General features: G+C 41.5%; 2 protein-coding genes across 4 annotated transcripts in view; both read right to left on the bottom strand.

Annotated features, from left to right (window-relative positions):
* KIAA1549L (KIAA1549 like) overlaps positions 1-3,603 on the bottom strand; it is a 142,332-nt gene extending 138,729 nt beyond the window's left edge. Inside the window, exons 1-3 of the mRNA XM_076343503.1 lie at positions 3,434-3,603; positions 1,896-2,069; positions 977-1,071 (exon numbers count right to left, since the gene is read on the bottom strand). Of these exons, the coding sequence (XP_076199618.1) occupies positions 977-1,071; positions 1,896-2,069; positions 3,434-3,603 (439 nt within the window). The remainder of the gene's footprint in view (positions 1-976; positions 1,072-1,895; positions 2,070-3,433) is intronic.
* Positions 3,604-6,279: 2,676 nt separating this feature from the next.
* Positions 6,280-16,517, bottom strand: part of HIPK3 (homeodomain interacting protein kinase 3) — a 113,724-nt gene continuing 103,486 nt past the window's right edge. For all 3 annotated transcript variants that reach the window (XM_076343904.1, XM_076343901.1, XM_076343902.1), the window contains exons 13-16: positions 16,337-16,477; positions 12,290-12,525; positions 11,887-12,014; positions 6,280-10,263 (exon numbers count right to left, since the gene is read on the bottom strand). In XM_076343904.1, the coding sequence (XP_076200019.1) occupies positions 9,787-10,263; positions 11,887-12,014; positions 12,290-12,525; positions 16,337-16,477 (982 nt within the window). In that variant the 3' untranslated portion in view covers positions 6,280-9,786. The remainder of the gene's footprint in view (positions 10,264-11,886; positions 12,015-12,289; positions 12,526-16,336; positions 16,478-16,517) is intronic.

The following is a 16,517-nucleotide window of genomic DNA, read 5'->3' as shown; positions in this document are numbered from 1 at the left end:
ACCAATTGTATATGATTACTGTACATTCATATTAACAGTTTCGAAATGTGGATCCACATCCCTACTCTTTTCTTAAATCCATGGGATTAATCTAGCCATATATTAATTTTAGCCTCTTTCTATTATTTTAGCATAACCTTAGCATTATATTTGGCATCTGTATCTGGCACATACAATAACCACTAGCAACAGTAATCATTTCTGCATTGAGGTCACTGAGTATATCGACTGCTGTAAGAAGTCGGGAGAGCGCAGAATACTGCCTGACTCAAAAAGTCAAGGGAAATAGGAAAAATACAACCCAGAAATTGTCGGAGCTCTCAGCCGCATTTGAGATGTAGCGCTCAGATCTCAGCAGAGCTTGCCCTCTCCTAACCCCTCCTTGCCTTCCCCTCCTCCCCGCCACACACATACAGAAGCACTAGAAATGATCCTTTGGTTTAACAAAAGCCTCTGCCCGTCCCTCTTTCTCCGCAAGGAACAAGAGCTAATCCAACCAGCCCGTCCCATAGGAAAAGCTGTTATTTGTGCGTTAGCCGGGAAGACCAGGGAGATGATTGCAGCGCAGGCTGCCTACAGGAAAAGGCAGAAAACGCGAGCATCCCCTTTTCACAGATGAGCCTCTGTTCAAAGAGCGGGCAAAAAAGGATGCAGAAGACAATGAGGAAGAGCCTGGATTTTTCCCCACTTACGGTATTACACGGCCCAGGGTAGATGTCACGTTTTCAGCCTCTCGCCTTTGAAAGCACGGCTTAGACACACGGGAGAGAGACCCTCTGCCATTGCAGCAGGTGAGGCTGCTCTGCAGGCGGCGGCAACTTCCGTGCAGGCAAGCCCGAGCCGCCCCGCAGAGCCGCCCTCTCCACGCCAGCGGGAAGGGAGGTGACAGCGGTGCTCCGCGACAGCGGTGCTCCCCGCCGCCGGGCCGCCCCGGCCGCCCGCCCCCGCGCCCCCGCGCCCCCGCCGCGCTCCTTACCCGGCTCGGCCCGGGCGCTCGGCAGGAGGGCGACGATCACCCCCAACAGCACGACGGCCCCGGCCAGGCCCGCTCCGCCGCCCGACGGCGGGGCGCTGCGCGGGGGCGCGGTGCCGGGCGCTCCGCCGGGCCCCGCGGGGCGCGCCCCGCTCCGCCCGCCGCCCGCCGCCCGCCGCCACATCCCCGCGCCTCGCACGGCCCCGCCGCGGCTCAGCGGGCAGCGCTGCCCATCGCCCCGCCGCGCCGGGCTCTAGAGCAGCGGCTGTGCAGGGAGGCGGCGGCGAAGGAGGAGGAGCGGGGGGTACCGCATGCTGCCGGCGGCTCTGCCCGGGCGCCCGCCGCGGCCGGAGGACGCGGTGCCGGTGCGCCTCAGCGGCGGCGGCGGCGCGGCCCCTCCGGCTCCGGCGCGGAGAGCGCCGCGGAAGGCAGCTTCATCGACAAAGGGCTCACGTCGCCGCCAGTCCCGGCCCCGCTCCACGCCCTCCGAGCGCGGGGAGGCGGGGAGCGGAGGCGGCGCTGCCGGGGCCGCGGGGACCCCCCGCCGCCGCCCCGCGGGGCGCCCGGCCCCCCCGCACCCGCCTGCTCCTCCCCGGCGGCGCCGCGGCTGAGCCGGGCCCGTTCCCGAGCCTTTCCCGGGGAAGAGGGGAGAGGCCGCGGGCGGGCGGGCAGGGCGCTGTCCAGCGCGGGCCGCTCCCCGAACCAGCGGCCGCGGCAGCCAGGGGAGACGGGTGGGGGGGGAAAGCCTCCCCCCTCTATGCCTTCGAGGGCACGTTGAAGGCAATGCCAGCTCTTGGCCCGGACTCCCTCCCTAATTTTTTGAAGCAATTGTGCCCAGCACTACCCTTTAGGTGCAAATGAAGCTGCGCTCACTCACAGTGGTCCTGTGACCTGGCAAGACTGAAAGTCCTGCTCTGCTCACCTCGGGAGCCGTTTATTGCCAGCTGATGTACTTGTGAGTCTCCGGGCTAGGACACCTCCAAAGATGGCCCTCATTATCTGAGGTGCCAGCGAGCATCTCTTCTTGCGAAGCAGCCCAAGCCCTGCCACAGCACAGAGCACCGCTGGCAGCACTTCTGCAAGTGCAGAAACAGCTCTGAGAATAAAGAAGCTGGAGCATACTGCAGGGGTTGAGCAAATGGGCAGCTACGTCCTCAGCCACCCAGCGTGCAAACACAGGAAAGGTCTTCTCCTGTCAGCACCTCTCCTGCACTCAACTCACTTGGTCACCCTCTCCCTGCCCATGACCACGCTCAGACCTTCAGGCTGAAAGGGCAGCTTCAAAGGACGGAGGTTTGCCTCTGCGATGCTTAAAGGCACACCAGGAGACCAACCAGTACGTAAAATGTATAATGGAGATCAGAGAAGGTGAGCCCCAGCAAGAGGCAGAAGCTGCCTCAGTCACAGTCAGACCAAACATCACGGCAATTCACATTCAGTGTTTTCTGTAATTAGTATTTTCAGCAGAGGTAATGTGAATTCTTTATTCTAATATCATTTCTTTCCTGGCACTGCTTCCTTCAGTTTTGTTCCCAGATCATGCCTGTGGGCAACAGACAGTGATGGTAGGGAGGAAGAGCAAAGCGAAGGTGGGCTCGCGGCAGAACGTGCTCCAGGACCCCAACAGCTGATTCTGAAAGGGCACATCATTGCTTACGCACGGGAAAGCTGTCCTGGCCTCCCAGCAATTCCAGCAGAAAGGAAGTAGTTGTCTTTCTGATAAATTCTAAAAAGTCAGGTTTGAGGTAGAGCAAGCCCCAGCACGGGCTAGCCACAGCTTTACATCCTGCTACCCAGCTACGCAAAGCATCCCCAAAGTCCTGATGACCCATAATTACGTATTTATCTGACTAGGTTAGCACACTCAGAATGTCACCAATATAATTACTCGGCCACTAATATGTCCCATTTGTGCCGTTTTACTCACTTTTTCCTCAAATCACTAATTCAGTCTATGCAAAATAAGCTTCCACGTGATGACTGCTAATGACTATCCACAGAGAAAAGATGGCAGTTGTATGATTATTATAGTAAAATGGATAGCTTACTCATCACTCGGGTTTATTTAGGGCCAACGTATTTAGTGCAGGGCCCTCTGGTGGTACCTTTTGTTATCTTTAGGGAGTCCTCTGTAAAAGCCATTTTCATATTTTTCTAGGTTTTGTCACAACACAACCTCTGTAATAGATCCATCATTAACTTAATTTCGACAGTGCTTTTTCCTGATCTAGCTCTTAAACAGTCATCTCTTAATTTTCCCTTATACAGTATATATGTGTATGTCTGTATTTTGTATATAATACAAGGTGGGGTTTTTTCCTAGCAGATTTAGTTGTTATTTCAAAGGATTTTTAAAATGCGTATTTTCCAGAATGATGGCTGGATAGGATCTCTTACAGCTAGTGAAAAAATCACTGAAGTTTTCCCAAATAACTGTAGTTAGCTATTTCCTAAACTTACCTTTCCCAATTATATTCATCTTCATTGTCCAGAAAGATAACTTCAACCTCTGGGGGGTATCCATACTTGGTGCCGAGATTTGCTTTCCTGCATACGTGCTCTCCTAGCGTGTGCACGTGCTCTGTATACTTGATATCAGGAACTTCTTTTTTTGCAAGCAGCACATGCATGTTGCCCATGTATTCCCTTCTGTGATTGCACTTGTGGGACAGGGAGGTGGAGTGGACATACTTGTGACCTGGCTTCCTCTCAGCTATGGAATCCTTAATGCTAGAAAGTAGTCCAGATTCTAGAAGAGATATCTTAGTATGGATAAAGAATCAAGATGTTCCATGCCAGTGAAGTTCTACTCTAGTTGGCTAAGGAGATGTATTGAGTATTTCTCCATAGGACCAGTATGTCTCTCGCTGGGGAAGAGTACTAGTTTACCATGCTACGTAACGATAAACCATGTACACAGAGACAAAAATTCATGTTTGCATGGATTCTCCAACCTTTGCCCCAGAGCAAGAGGTTGACATCATCTGCATGACCTTGGCTGAAATGAGGATTAAAACCTAGATCCAAATCCATGCCTTGCTTTCAGTAGACCTACCACAATCATTTTAAGTCTTGCTTGTCTTTATGAAGGAACCCACAGATGAGAACCTCATTCACAGATGAGACTAGGGGCCATGCAGTGACTTCTCCATGAAGCAGGTGGCAGACCATGGTCTCTACCTTTGCAACAGAACAGTTGGCATTTTTAGTTTTGATGAATAAACAGGCCAAATTTATGAACATCTCACGCCACAGATACAACCACAGAATAGAGTCCAGTCTCCGGGCACCTCTACCAACAGGGCGTAGATGCTCCCGACCTGCTACTTCAGGATTTAAGGAGAAGAATCCATTCAAACGTGCATTTCAGCCTCTCATGAAGCTTCATTGTTCTAACAAAGAATAGTCAGCGCTGTTCCCCAAGACAGGGGCAGCTAGAATTACCTGAATCTGCTTAGAGCATGTACTCAACTCTCTTAAGAGATAAAATGCACCTTCTTACAGGTGAAAGGTAGGAAGATATAATAAACATCAATCACCATCAAATCTTATCCATGATGTAATATGCCTTCCTGCACAGCAGGATCTCATTGGTGTCAGACTGACCATTTAAGTCACGGTGTCATTCAGTGTGCGAAGAGAGGCAAGAAGGGCTACAGCATTTCTCCAGCGTTTCTGAGCTCTGTACTGCAGAAGTCATGCCTTACAGGCCTATAAAGAAGTTACGGCTCTTTAAGAGGGGAGCAGTAGTATTTCACAACCCTGCCAAAACTTTGACTCATGCTGCCCTCAATTCATTACAGGAGCTGAAGTCACTGTATGTGCAAGTTGCACTGATTAATGTGAATCTACCATGATTGTTAGGACTGGACTGAGTGATACCAAACAGTAGCTTCTCTGTTGCCTCCCAGAGACTGATCATCTCTCCAGCTGAAAACCTAAGCTAATTCATTGAGAAAACATTGCATCATCCTGAACCAGTTTGTCCCACATGTGACAGCTCCATTGACTCTGAAAGCTCTTCCTTGAATGTATCTGCTATCACAACTGCGGTATAAATTTGTCCTTTGCATTCGGTGACAGGGAAAATACTCTCCAAATTTTAAACCAGTATTAGTCATCCTAAAAATAGTTGAGAGGAAGATTACTTACTCATAATTGTCTGTCCTAGTCCTAGGGACAGGACAGGAAAGAGCATGGGGACAGCTGGACATTATTACTAGTAGAAAGCAAGAACAGAAAGACTTCAGAGACAGTGTATTCCCTCTGAAAGGCTCAGGCTGCCTTTCCTTGTTTGCTAGATGTTTCCAAGATCAAGAGTGTAAAATACAGCAAGATAGTGGCCCTATTTTCAATGGGAAATGATGGATATAGATACCAACACCAATGCACATTTAAAAGTCAACAATATGCAAATCTAACTGCAGAGAACGAAAAGGAAGCAGCTTTCATAGCAGAGGTGTCTGCAGAATTCGGACAGATGTGTTTTCACGTAGCCTAAGGTGTAGTGCTGCAGGAAGAGCTTTGCAGACAGCATGACCACTTGCAGTGAAGAGTGAGCAGCTGTGAAAGATCAGTAACAGCAGCACCCCGTATTTAGCAAAGTAAAGCTTTCTGTCAATGCTGAAATAGTTTGATATCAAAAATATATTGCACTGTCATTTCAGTCTTTTACATTTCATTTATGACAGCACCTTAAATGCTATGTTAAGCACAGAAACCATGCTACTTCATAAATATGCATACCCAATAACCTGCTTCATGACAACTTCCAAACCACTAGATTTCAGTAAGTGCTGTAACCCCATGGCAGAATGAGCACATTCAGCTGGCAACAGCAGCAGCAAATGCACCTTCCGTGGACGTCTGGTCCATAGCAGGCTGGCCATCTGGAGCCACTGACCGCACGGGGCCACCTGCGGCAGCGGGACCACCTTCCTGCTGGCCAAGCGGCAGTTGCCACAGGCTTGGTACGAACTTCAGCAGCAGCGATGTATCTGCTGGTATCTGGGCCAGATAACCCTTTCCTAAGGTTGTAAAAGTGGGACAACTGGAACAAAGAACCTTCAAGGTTTAGCTACATTAAAGGCAGATTCTTAAGACCATCCTAAAAGCAAACCTTGAAAGTTAATTGTCCTGGTTTCGGCAGGGATAGAATTAATAAAATTTAAAATTTCAGAAAGAGCAGCAGCTTAGTCAAATGATTATATCAGAATTTTAGAGCCCTTCCCATGAATTTTCATTGCCTTTACTTTAATCCAGCCTTGATGTAACACGGCAAAAAATGAAAGCCACCAAAAATCATCTGCTGCAATATATATTTTAATTCAAAGTGAATCTCGACAGTAATACACCATAAATTCTTATTTTGACACTCACCAAAATAGTCACCTGGAAAACCCGCTTTTTGTGACAAAGTACAGAAGGCTTGGTCACATTTAAATCACTGAGAACTAGAAAGAAATACTATCGCAAACTGTAAGAGACATTACATCCATAAAAAATTTTCCCAGTCCTCATATTGTAATATTGCACAGTGCAATTGCTACATGGCGAACTAGTGTAGCATAGAAATCCAAAGCAAAAAAAAGCCACAAGTCTACAAATTGTTAAACAGTAACAGTTCAAACTTATTAATCAAGTCTCTATCACTGGGTATTTCTAGAACAAGTCTTCCTACAGCTTGCAGTGTGATTTAACTTTTACTTAACACAAACCAAGTTAATTAGCAGTAAAAACAGAAAATTTAAAAATTAAAACCAAAAAAGTTAATACAGTAGCATATTTGACCAATAAAACACCCTGAAGTAAAGTTAAAAACTGAACACAAGAAATTAATAAAAAATCTTGCAAATTAAAGTAATATGCAGATATGCAATTCCGTAGTCATGCAGTGTTTTATTTAAAAAAGGCATTAAAACAGTAACGTGTATAAATGCTTCTCAGAGGATGACTTTTTTCACAGAAAAGGCCCTCGCCCTGAAAGCTTTTTTTTCCTGCAGATGGGCCCCGGACACTTGCAGCGACAAGAGTCCGTTCTCTCAGAGTATATTGCAGGATGGGGGAAAAGTCACCCAGTATATGGAATTTAAGCTGTGGCAGGATCCCAAATATTTCGTTCTTTGAAATGCAGACATTTCTAAAATTACAATACACAGAAAGAGCAGCAGATCTAATTTGGGGAGCATTTACAGCAACTTTTTCCTGCACACAATGGGATACTGTTGTGATCTACAGATAATTGTGTCAATTTAACAAGCACGTTAGCTTCAAACCTTAAGCACAGTAAAAAGAAAGCACAGTAAATACAGACCAATGAAGATCCCCATGGCCCCAGAAAAAAATGCAGTATTTTTTTGTTATCACAATACAAAATTCATTTACTCCATTTGCATTGGTGATTCTTGGTGTGTCCATTGCCTGCAATGGAGTAAGCACCAAAAAACCGTCGCTTCCCAACGCAAGGGAGTGAACAGAAAACTATCTGCTGGACCATATAGCACAAGTTTGAAGTGGTAAGGTGGATATCCAATTTGAGCATTTTCTTGACGCCCTATATTTAGGCTTTATATATGTGTTGATAAGATTTCAAATTCATCAGGATACTCCTAGTTTCTAATGTATACTTTATATACACACACTTGTACAAAATGCATAGAGTTGACTACTAAAAACACTGAAACTTTTGGGAAAAGTTAGGTTTCTTAATTTTCAGTGTGATTAAAAATGTACTGCTGGTATTTTTATTACGATCTAATACTGTTGTATTTTAGTTATTATTTAAAAAATAAATCAAATGTAGGCACATTTATTTCATTCAGACATTCATTAAATAAAACACTGCTTGTGTTAGTGGAGTAAAGAAAAAGATTACCAGTTATTAGCTTATCGACAGAGTTAAACTCAAATGCTTTGCACTCTTATTCCAGTCAACATTGCAAGGATTGTATTCCAGATTTTGTTTTAAAAAAAAGTTAAGTCAAGCCTGCAAGATGCAGCTTCTTAAGTGTCTACACAATGCCAATATGAAAACATAAAAAAATTAAGTTACATCAATACATCCACTTATATGCAGTGATGAGCTCAAAGTTAATGGAGATAAAATACTGATGCAAATAACACACCCCAAAAAAACATATGCAATCATCTTCCATCATTTACAGTATAGTAGTTACGACACTTCAAACATGAAAACAAAATAATAAAAAAAACCCAAACCCAAAACCTGGCTTCTATTTCATGTAATTAGACTTGTACAGAAATTAGAAGGCTAAGAAAGAACTAGTTAATCACCTAATTTCACAGCTATCTGAAGTGGCAATCATTATATAGCAGCTTATCTATGATACATTCAAGATAAATGATACAATTTATTACTTGCCCATAAGCTAAAACACAGCCTCAGCTTAATACCTTCTGTAAATCCCATCTCTACACTACAGTATACTTGAGGTCTATGAAAAAGTAGCTACCTTTCATAGGAAATGGATGATTAAGTCTTTGGTGCTGCAAAAGCAACTTCATTTGAACAAAACAAAAAAAACGAAAAAGACACACTTCCTAAGGAAAAAAATAATGCAAAAAGCATGTAATTTACGTCCCTGACGGAATGTATTAAATAAGCAAACACCCGCAACAGGCTAAAACAAATACTATAATGTAAAAAGACTAAAATCTCTCCCATGCATAAATGAAAGATTGCACACAAAGAACTCACGTCTTTTCAAGCTTCAATAGTAAATATTCTGCTACTAGTTATTAAATACTGCATGGTTTGCTCAAGCTAAGATGAAACCACGTCATGGATCAACGAGCACTTGGCTTTTTCTTTCATTAGCTAGTCAGTCATGCCTACCGCACCTCTAAACATTTTATTATATCCAATTAGACAAACACTTTTAAAATAAACTACTTAGGTTGTATTGCAGTTCCATTTACCAGTATGAAATACTGTGTTGTGTGTCACTATTCAATAGCTACTGAATCAACTTTTCTTAAGCACTACTAAAGTCTTGTCTTGAAGCTAGATCATTCTGGGGAAAAAAGACAGCAAAATTCGGCTACAGCAAAACATGCTGCCTTCCCGATTAAGGAAAACACACCCAATACTAAAATCATACCACACAAAACCCAAAATGAGCATTACGCTATCAAAAAATCAGCAGATCTGAATTTTTAAGTGCTGCAGTCCTCAACATTTATATATAAGTAATAACATTAACAACCTCAAATATTTAAGGCACTATGTGTGGGAACAGTTTACAATGCAGCTGAGATTATTAGGACAACAACATTTAAGAGCAATGTTTAGGCTTTTTTTTTTGCCCATGCAAAAGACACATGCAATGTGAAGAACAACAGCTCAACTTTTAGATAAGTGACTCAACATTTAAACACCAAGATACGCAATACAAACAAGTTACTTCTACACTGTACTGCTGACATGTGCATCTGTTGCTCTAGTTCTGTACACTGAATGGCTTCCCAAATGTAGACGTGTCTTGCACTAGTTCGAAGGCAATTTTATAAAAAATAGCAGGAGCAAAAACAGATTTCTGCTCCCATAAGTCACCTGTCTAAAGTTACTATATAAGAAGATAACATGACCAAAGACAAGTTATACCAAATGTGCAAAACACATTAAAAGTGAGTTTTTTTTAAAGCTCAGAGTTGTTTAAATTGCACCCAAGTCTACATGATTCAAAAAAATAATTTTCCTGTTGTGCCATGGCTAATATTTAATAAATACCATGTTTCTTCTTAAATCAAACTTCTGTATCATTGAGCTTCCTCAACAAACTGTATTTGAGTTCTCACATAAATGGATACTGGCTGAGTTTTGTTGGACTCAATGGAAATCCTGTGTAAGCAGGTGATGCTGCAATGTACGAATGTGGTGGGAAAATTGGTTTGTATTGAGTCTGATGAATGGTTGGGGAAGGTAAGAGACGGGGATTTATGCCAACTGGAACTTGGTGTACTATACCACTGGGATGAGATATATTGTACGTTGGGTGTTGTAACAAGGGTCTTGAGGTACATGGCGAGGCAAGGAGGTGGGCAACAGGTGCAGCAGTACTAAGGGGCGCCGACGACGGGTACGGAAGAATAGCAGGCTGTCCTCCAAGGTGGGTACTTCCAGAGAGATGCGCGTGCACGGTAGTGTGATTTGGACTTCCTTGCGGAAGGGAGAAAGCATGACCGGCAATGCTGGCTGGGATGTAAGCCTGCTGCCTCCGGTGAGCGTAGTTTCCGTTCCATTCCTGCGGCCCAGATCCAAAGTGCTGAACCTGTCCACACACAGAAATGGGCAGGTCTTAATATTTCTAAGTATAAAGAGAGTTTGAAAAATGGAATAATGCACTAAAACTAGTCAACTTAAAATCAAGAGAAATAGAGACAGGAATAATTAAATGCTTAAACAAAAAAAAAAAATTAGCTATTTAGATAGTAGCACAGACAGGAAATCTGACAGTAAGATGGTAAAACAGAACACAAGTTATTTTAATGCTCTTGCAATAAAAAAAAAAAAAGATAAAATGCCATGCTGGGCTGTTTTAACAGAAATACCATGTATCACATGAGCAAGGTGCTTATTCCACTCTACTCAGCACTGGCTTGGCATCAATTGGAAGTGCTGCATTCAGTTTGGGCACCATAATGAGGCACAAAGAGGACAAATAGGAGAGAAATTTTAGAGGAGAGCAGAAAAAATAATAAACGGATTGAAAATATCTGAGACAACTAGGCAAACAGAAGTCTAGGGCTATGATCACAGGAAGATGTGGCAATCATTAACAGTTATAAAGAGAAAGACTAAAAATCAATTACTCCCACTAAATGATGCAGACTTCAAACTACATAGAGCATCTACCAAAGAAGGAAGGATCAGCATAAATTTTTGTAATGAAAATAACATTCTACACTTTCTGCCAAGAGGCTGAGGAGCTGCACTCATTGAAGAGATTAAGAATTAATACTATGCTGATCATATTAAGGTTTGCTTAGAATTAATCAAACCAATCCTTCTGCATAATCATGCAGAAGGGGAGATTGTGTCACCCACCCAAATGTTTCTTTCAGTCTAAACTATTCAAGTCATTATTGGTAAATCCTCTTATCTACATATAGCATGCTTGCATTTAGTATTTAACTTACAGTTTAATATTCACAGTTACTCTGCAAGACTTATACAAACAGGTACTGCTCTTATATTAAATGTACCTCCAAATATCTAACCAAAAGCTCAACGCAGCTACAGCTCAAAATTAATTAATTAAAAGGGGCTTAAACTTGATGTCATGTGTAAACTTCAGTTCTCAGCCACATTTACTATGTTGTTGGGTAATGATAAAAGTAGCTTTTAAATTAACTTTGGCTATCTTCCAACACTGCATTGAACTACAATCACAACCTCTTCCTGCCCCAGCTTCACTACCTGGCAGCAAAGGTAAGAAACAGTTGGGTTTGCTAAGCTCTATCTCATCTCTGGATATTCAAACTACAAGCATTTTCATGCACACCACTAACAGAACAAGACTGAAATATAGCCCCAGTTTTTAACTGCACCCTATGAGCATTTTAGCATTTGGATACAGGGGAAAAAAAAATATGCTAACATTTTTTTCATTTTGTCTCGTGCTTTGATTTTGTGTAGGCATTGATAATTTTCCCAGTATGGCTTTTCTATAATTTTTAAAAATAAAGTCAGCTGCTTTAAAGAAAATGACCAAAAGTGAAAGATACTTATGACTTGCCCAGTAAGTTGAAATCCATTTTCAAGATTTGAACACTTCTGCAATCAAGTGGTGGAAACCTGCAGTTGCCATTTACAGCAATTGAAATTGTGATCATTCAGCATGTTTGGAACCTCAAGACAGAAAAAATACTTAGATGTGAGTAAGTACACATACCTGACTGAAGTTTATATGTTGCTGATGGAATGCTGATGTCAGTTTTTGCTGACGGTTTCCTACAACAGAAGACTGGTTTATTCTTCCCAGGACAGACCGACCCTTTTTCAGTGGCTGGCATGTAGCATCTTCCAAGATATAAATGAACAATGTTACGTTTTTGTTGTCACTAGTCCCTTCTAACAAAAGTTAGACAAAGTTTCATTTACTTCAGCATACAGGGAGAAAAAATAAAATAATACACTAATTAAAGTCTTAAAAAACCAACACAACTTAGAAGTGTTTATTACAGATTAGCAGACATATGAGTAGGTCAAAATCTTCATATGTCTGGCTATTGAATAAACATTCAAATTTCTATTCTTATCTACTGGTATAGAAAGAAAAAACCACCTGAACTTACCTGTATTCACCATCTGTTCATCAAGATGTAACCTGTTTTCAAGTCTCATTGGTGGTACCACTACCGTGCAAACAGCTGATTTGGTTTCAGGATTAACCGATGCTCTTGCTTCCTTATTTTTATTGGTATTAGCTACAAAGCCATTTTCCACAAATGGGCTGTCATGTCCTGAAGAGTCTGAAGCTGGGGAACCATCCACCGTATCACATCCACTCTCCTGTTCGTCATCTGACATACTATCAAAAATAAAAGTATTGCATTGAAACAAATACATTTTCATAATATAGATGCATTTTATTAAATTACCACCTAAAATTTATGGAAGTGAAACTACTCAAAGGTGGATAAAAATGTTACATTTTAATTATACAAGCACAGACATTCAGATGGCAGTTCAATATTCAAACTCATTCTACCCATAAATTGCAAGGCTCAGAGAAAGGAGGTAACTTCTACATAAAGATTTAGATCTGTAACCCAACTTGCATCCACTTTGTAATTTATTTTTTAAATAATCTTGTACTTATAAACCACCTGAAATTTAGGATTTTTAGGTCAAATAAAAGGTTGAAGAAGATTATTTCATTTCTTCCTGAATCAAAACATAAAGGTCTCCCAATGGTTATTACACTAGCAAAAGAGAATATAATGATCCAATTTTCTTCTAGAAATCAGCCACATCCCGGAGTCTGCGAAAAGGCGTCCCTAGGGCCTGTGAGAGCCAGGATAGGATAGAGCACGCTGAGGAAGCAATCTGCACAGTGGCAGGCAGCTCCCTCTCATCTGCATATCAACCACCAGCAGCTACACTAGACCTTATCTACTGAAAAATTAGGTCTCTCTGAAGTTCCTCCAGAGAGCACTGCCTGTGCGTGACTGATAGATTCTTTTTCATAGATTTAGATTAAGGAGACAAACACAACCCTCTATTTACACGGCAGCTATTTTGGCACTTGTGGTCTGTGAAATCCATGCTGGTCAAGTGGCATAAACTCATTCATTCAACCACTGCTTTTACCAAAGCAGATGGAAGGGGAAAGAGGTGGAGAAACCAACTGATAATAATAGCCTTTGCTAATATTTATTGAAGCTCCATGCTTGTATCAGAAGAAGAAAGGGCTAAGAATATGGTAAATGCCAGCTGCCAAAAGCAAACCACAGTCCAATCAGTGGAACCAGAACTAAATACCTTCTAGGCAGCAAGTAGTAAACAACCTGGGAAAGGAAACTAATTTACGATGAGGCATGTTGCCAGAAAAGATATTAATTTCATTTACCTATTATTTATTACACAAGCAAAAGGTACATCACAGACCCATCACTAACAACAATTAAAAAGAAACTTAACTAGTCCTCAACTGCAACTGCAGCAGGTATGGATTATAGAGATAGCAAGAGACATCCCTCACTTAACGGAGCTCAAATGCATGGTATGAGGTCATGAGTAAGTGTAGATGCTAACAAAGTTCCTGGTTAGAGAGGATAGGCATGAGAATTCAGAATTTCTATAAACTAGAAAAACATGAAAACCCCAGTTTATGTTAAAAATTGGCAGAACACATGCTTAACTTAAAACATGCAAGTAATGGCACTGAATTCACTAACCCCTAAACATATGGTCAAGTCCTTTGGTGATTTTATATCTAATGCAACAGGTCCTTATAGCATGGTGATTAAATTAAGACAATATAAATAAAACCATTTACAAAATTTAATTTCTCGTGAAAAGTACTTTGACACTATGAGGGCCAGCACAAAAACCTGAAGTCTTAGTCAACAGAGCTAGGTTAGTCTGAACAGTTTTTTTAAGTAACAAATAGTGATACTGTGACAACTACTGAGCAATTAATTATATTTCTATATTCTTAACTTTTGATTCAAGTTACTAATTATGTGACTTAATATAAGTCAAATGCTAATGAAACCAGAATCTGACATATTCCTCTGCTATTGACATAAAGTTGAATTACAGAGGGGAAGTGAATTACAGGTCAGTTCCTTGCAATTCAAAGAAAACACTGTAAAATCAAGCAGGTCTTTATAAAAACTTGTCTGAAGTTTTGAATATTTTGTTATTAAAGGGTAAGCAGGACAGACAATGTTAACTATCAGCCAGTAAGACTGCCTGACGCCTCCCAGTATACGACATGTCTTGTTACCTAAATCTTTACTAAAATTTAACCATTTGAATGGAAATTCCTCAAATGCTTCTAGTTATTCTCTTGTTTCCACAGTCAGAAATGACAAATGCTTGAAAATAAGACCAAGGAAATATACCTGGGTTAGTCCATCTATATAACTCTGCCAACTTTTTATTTTAGTATTTCCAAAGTCCCAGAAACGACAGAAATTTCTCTGGGATTATCTTCTACATCAAGTCACCCTGAAAAAAATGAAAAGTCTATCCATGTGCTCCATTACTATACTTTTGTTGTTGGATCTAACACTTGTGTCCGCAGAATGAGTTGGATCAGTTTAGTATCCTAACAGAAAACTAAACCACTCAAAAACCCGTGTGACACAAAGCTGCATCTTGAGTAAACTTAAAACCTTTCCCCAGTCCGAGCACTCATCAGACTATACACGTCACCTCCTTAGAATATGCCTTCCCAGCCCTGGACAGTAGAGAGTAACAACCCACTACACCTTTCAGTGTATTCAGCGTCCAATACTGCAGAGATTTGTTTACTGAATCCAAAGATTTCAGGCCTTACAGAATACCAAATGGATGTCGAAGTTGTTCATGCACAACTCTTTTTTTTATACCCCCACCCTTTTTTTTTTTTAGGGGAGAGGGTTGTGTTTATATAAACAGAATCATTTATATATCATATATATCCAAAATTTAAAACAAATAGAACTGCCTATACAGCCCAGCAGTTCCATTTCCTTGTCAATACATGCTGTGACAGAACCTTTAACTACTTTAAACAAACTTTTTTTCCATTAAGACTCCAATCTTATTCATTTTGCACAACGAAACTGCTCTGAGTTTGAATCACTCTTTTCTATATAGAAAGCTATTCTACAGAAAATAGGAAGTGAACTGTAGAATAAAAATAAAAGAATTGGTTATGCTTATGGCAGCTGCAGGTTGCTTGACAAAAAATTTATTGTATCCCTAGGTCACAGAATTTCTATGAGATATTGGGTAAATCGTATTGAACCAAACTTTTCACCAATACCAGCAACTATATATCCCAAATGTTTCTTGGACCACAAACTCGTACCTAGGAATCTGATCTGTAGAAACGTCACAAGTAGCTACAATTAAAATTTCAACATATTAGCACCAGAAGGGCAGGGACTGAACTAAGGGGAACAGCCACCTGCAGGTGCCCCAGCCAGAACATCCCAAGTCAGTGGGAACTTCTGACTGTGTCACACATCCGTGTTTTATGAGTGTCACACAGATAGATGCTTTAGTGTCAAGCTGTCAGGTACTGTAGAAAAAGAATGCCATACAGTAGTTCAGATTTACGTTGACCGTTTCTGTAAGAGTGAATTTCGAATAATGTGCAAAAATGAAGGCTTAAGCTAGACATCAAGCTGTGAAGATAAAAATATTTAAAAGCTGCTCATATGAACAGTGTTCACATAAGTGAGGCTTATGTTTGGTAACAGTAAAAAAGACATCAATGTCATTAAAGATTACAATACAAGATACACAATGGGAGAACAAGAGGGTGTAAAAATTAAAGATGTTCTGGTAACTTCAAATCTGTCACATCCTACTTTGGCTTACTTAATTTCGCAACCTTAAAAGACACTTGTTCTAAAGGAAGTTGCATGCAACATGTTTATATTTTCTGTGTAAACATCATCCATTCGGTATTCTGAAAACTTCCAAGGTAGCAAGACGCATCTGTTAGGAACGATAAAAGAACAGTCTACACTGTGCAACTGTAGGCCAATACATTAATTTTTAAATACATCGTTTAGCCTCACCAGATGGCAACATAACAAAACTTTCACACTTTTTATTATAAACCACGTCTGCTGTACACTGGGATCTTTCTTTTTACTGAAAGGAGCACAGCTTTTTACCTGTTGGATCTCTTGCAAGGAGATGGACTAGACTGTCCTGAGGAGCTAGTACTCAGAGTGCTATCAGGACTGCTGAGCGAACACACGCGGTCAATGTTCAGGGTGTTCTGGCAGGCTTCACAGTCAAGGCTACCTTTACACCTACCACACAAGAAGAAAGTGAGCAAACATACCATCTCTC

The sequence above is a fragment of the Aptenodytes patagonicus genome, chromosome 7 (genome assembly GCF_965638725.1).
Source record: "Aptenodytes patagonicus chromosome 7, bAptPat1.pri.cur, whole genome shotgun sequence".
In the NCBI taxonomy this organism is placed as follows: domain Eukaryota; kingdom Metazoa; phylum Chordata; class Aves; order Sphenisciformes; family Spheniscidae; genus Aptenodytes; species Aptenodytes patagonicus.
This window is presented reverse-complemented; position numbering and strand designations above follow the sequence as displayed.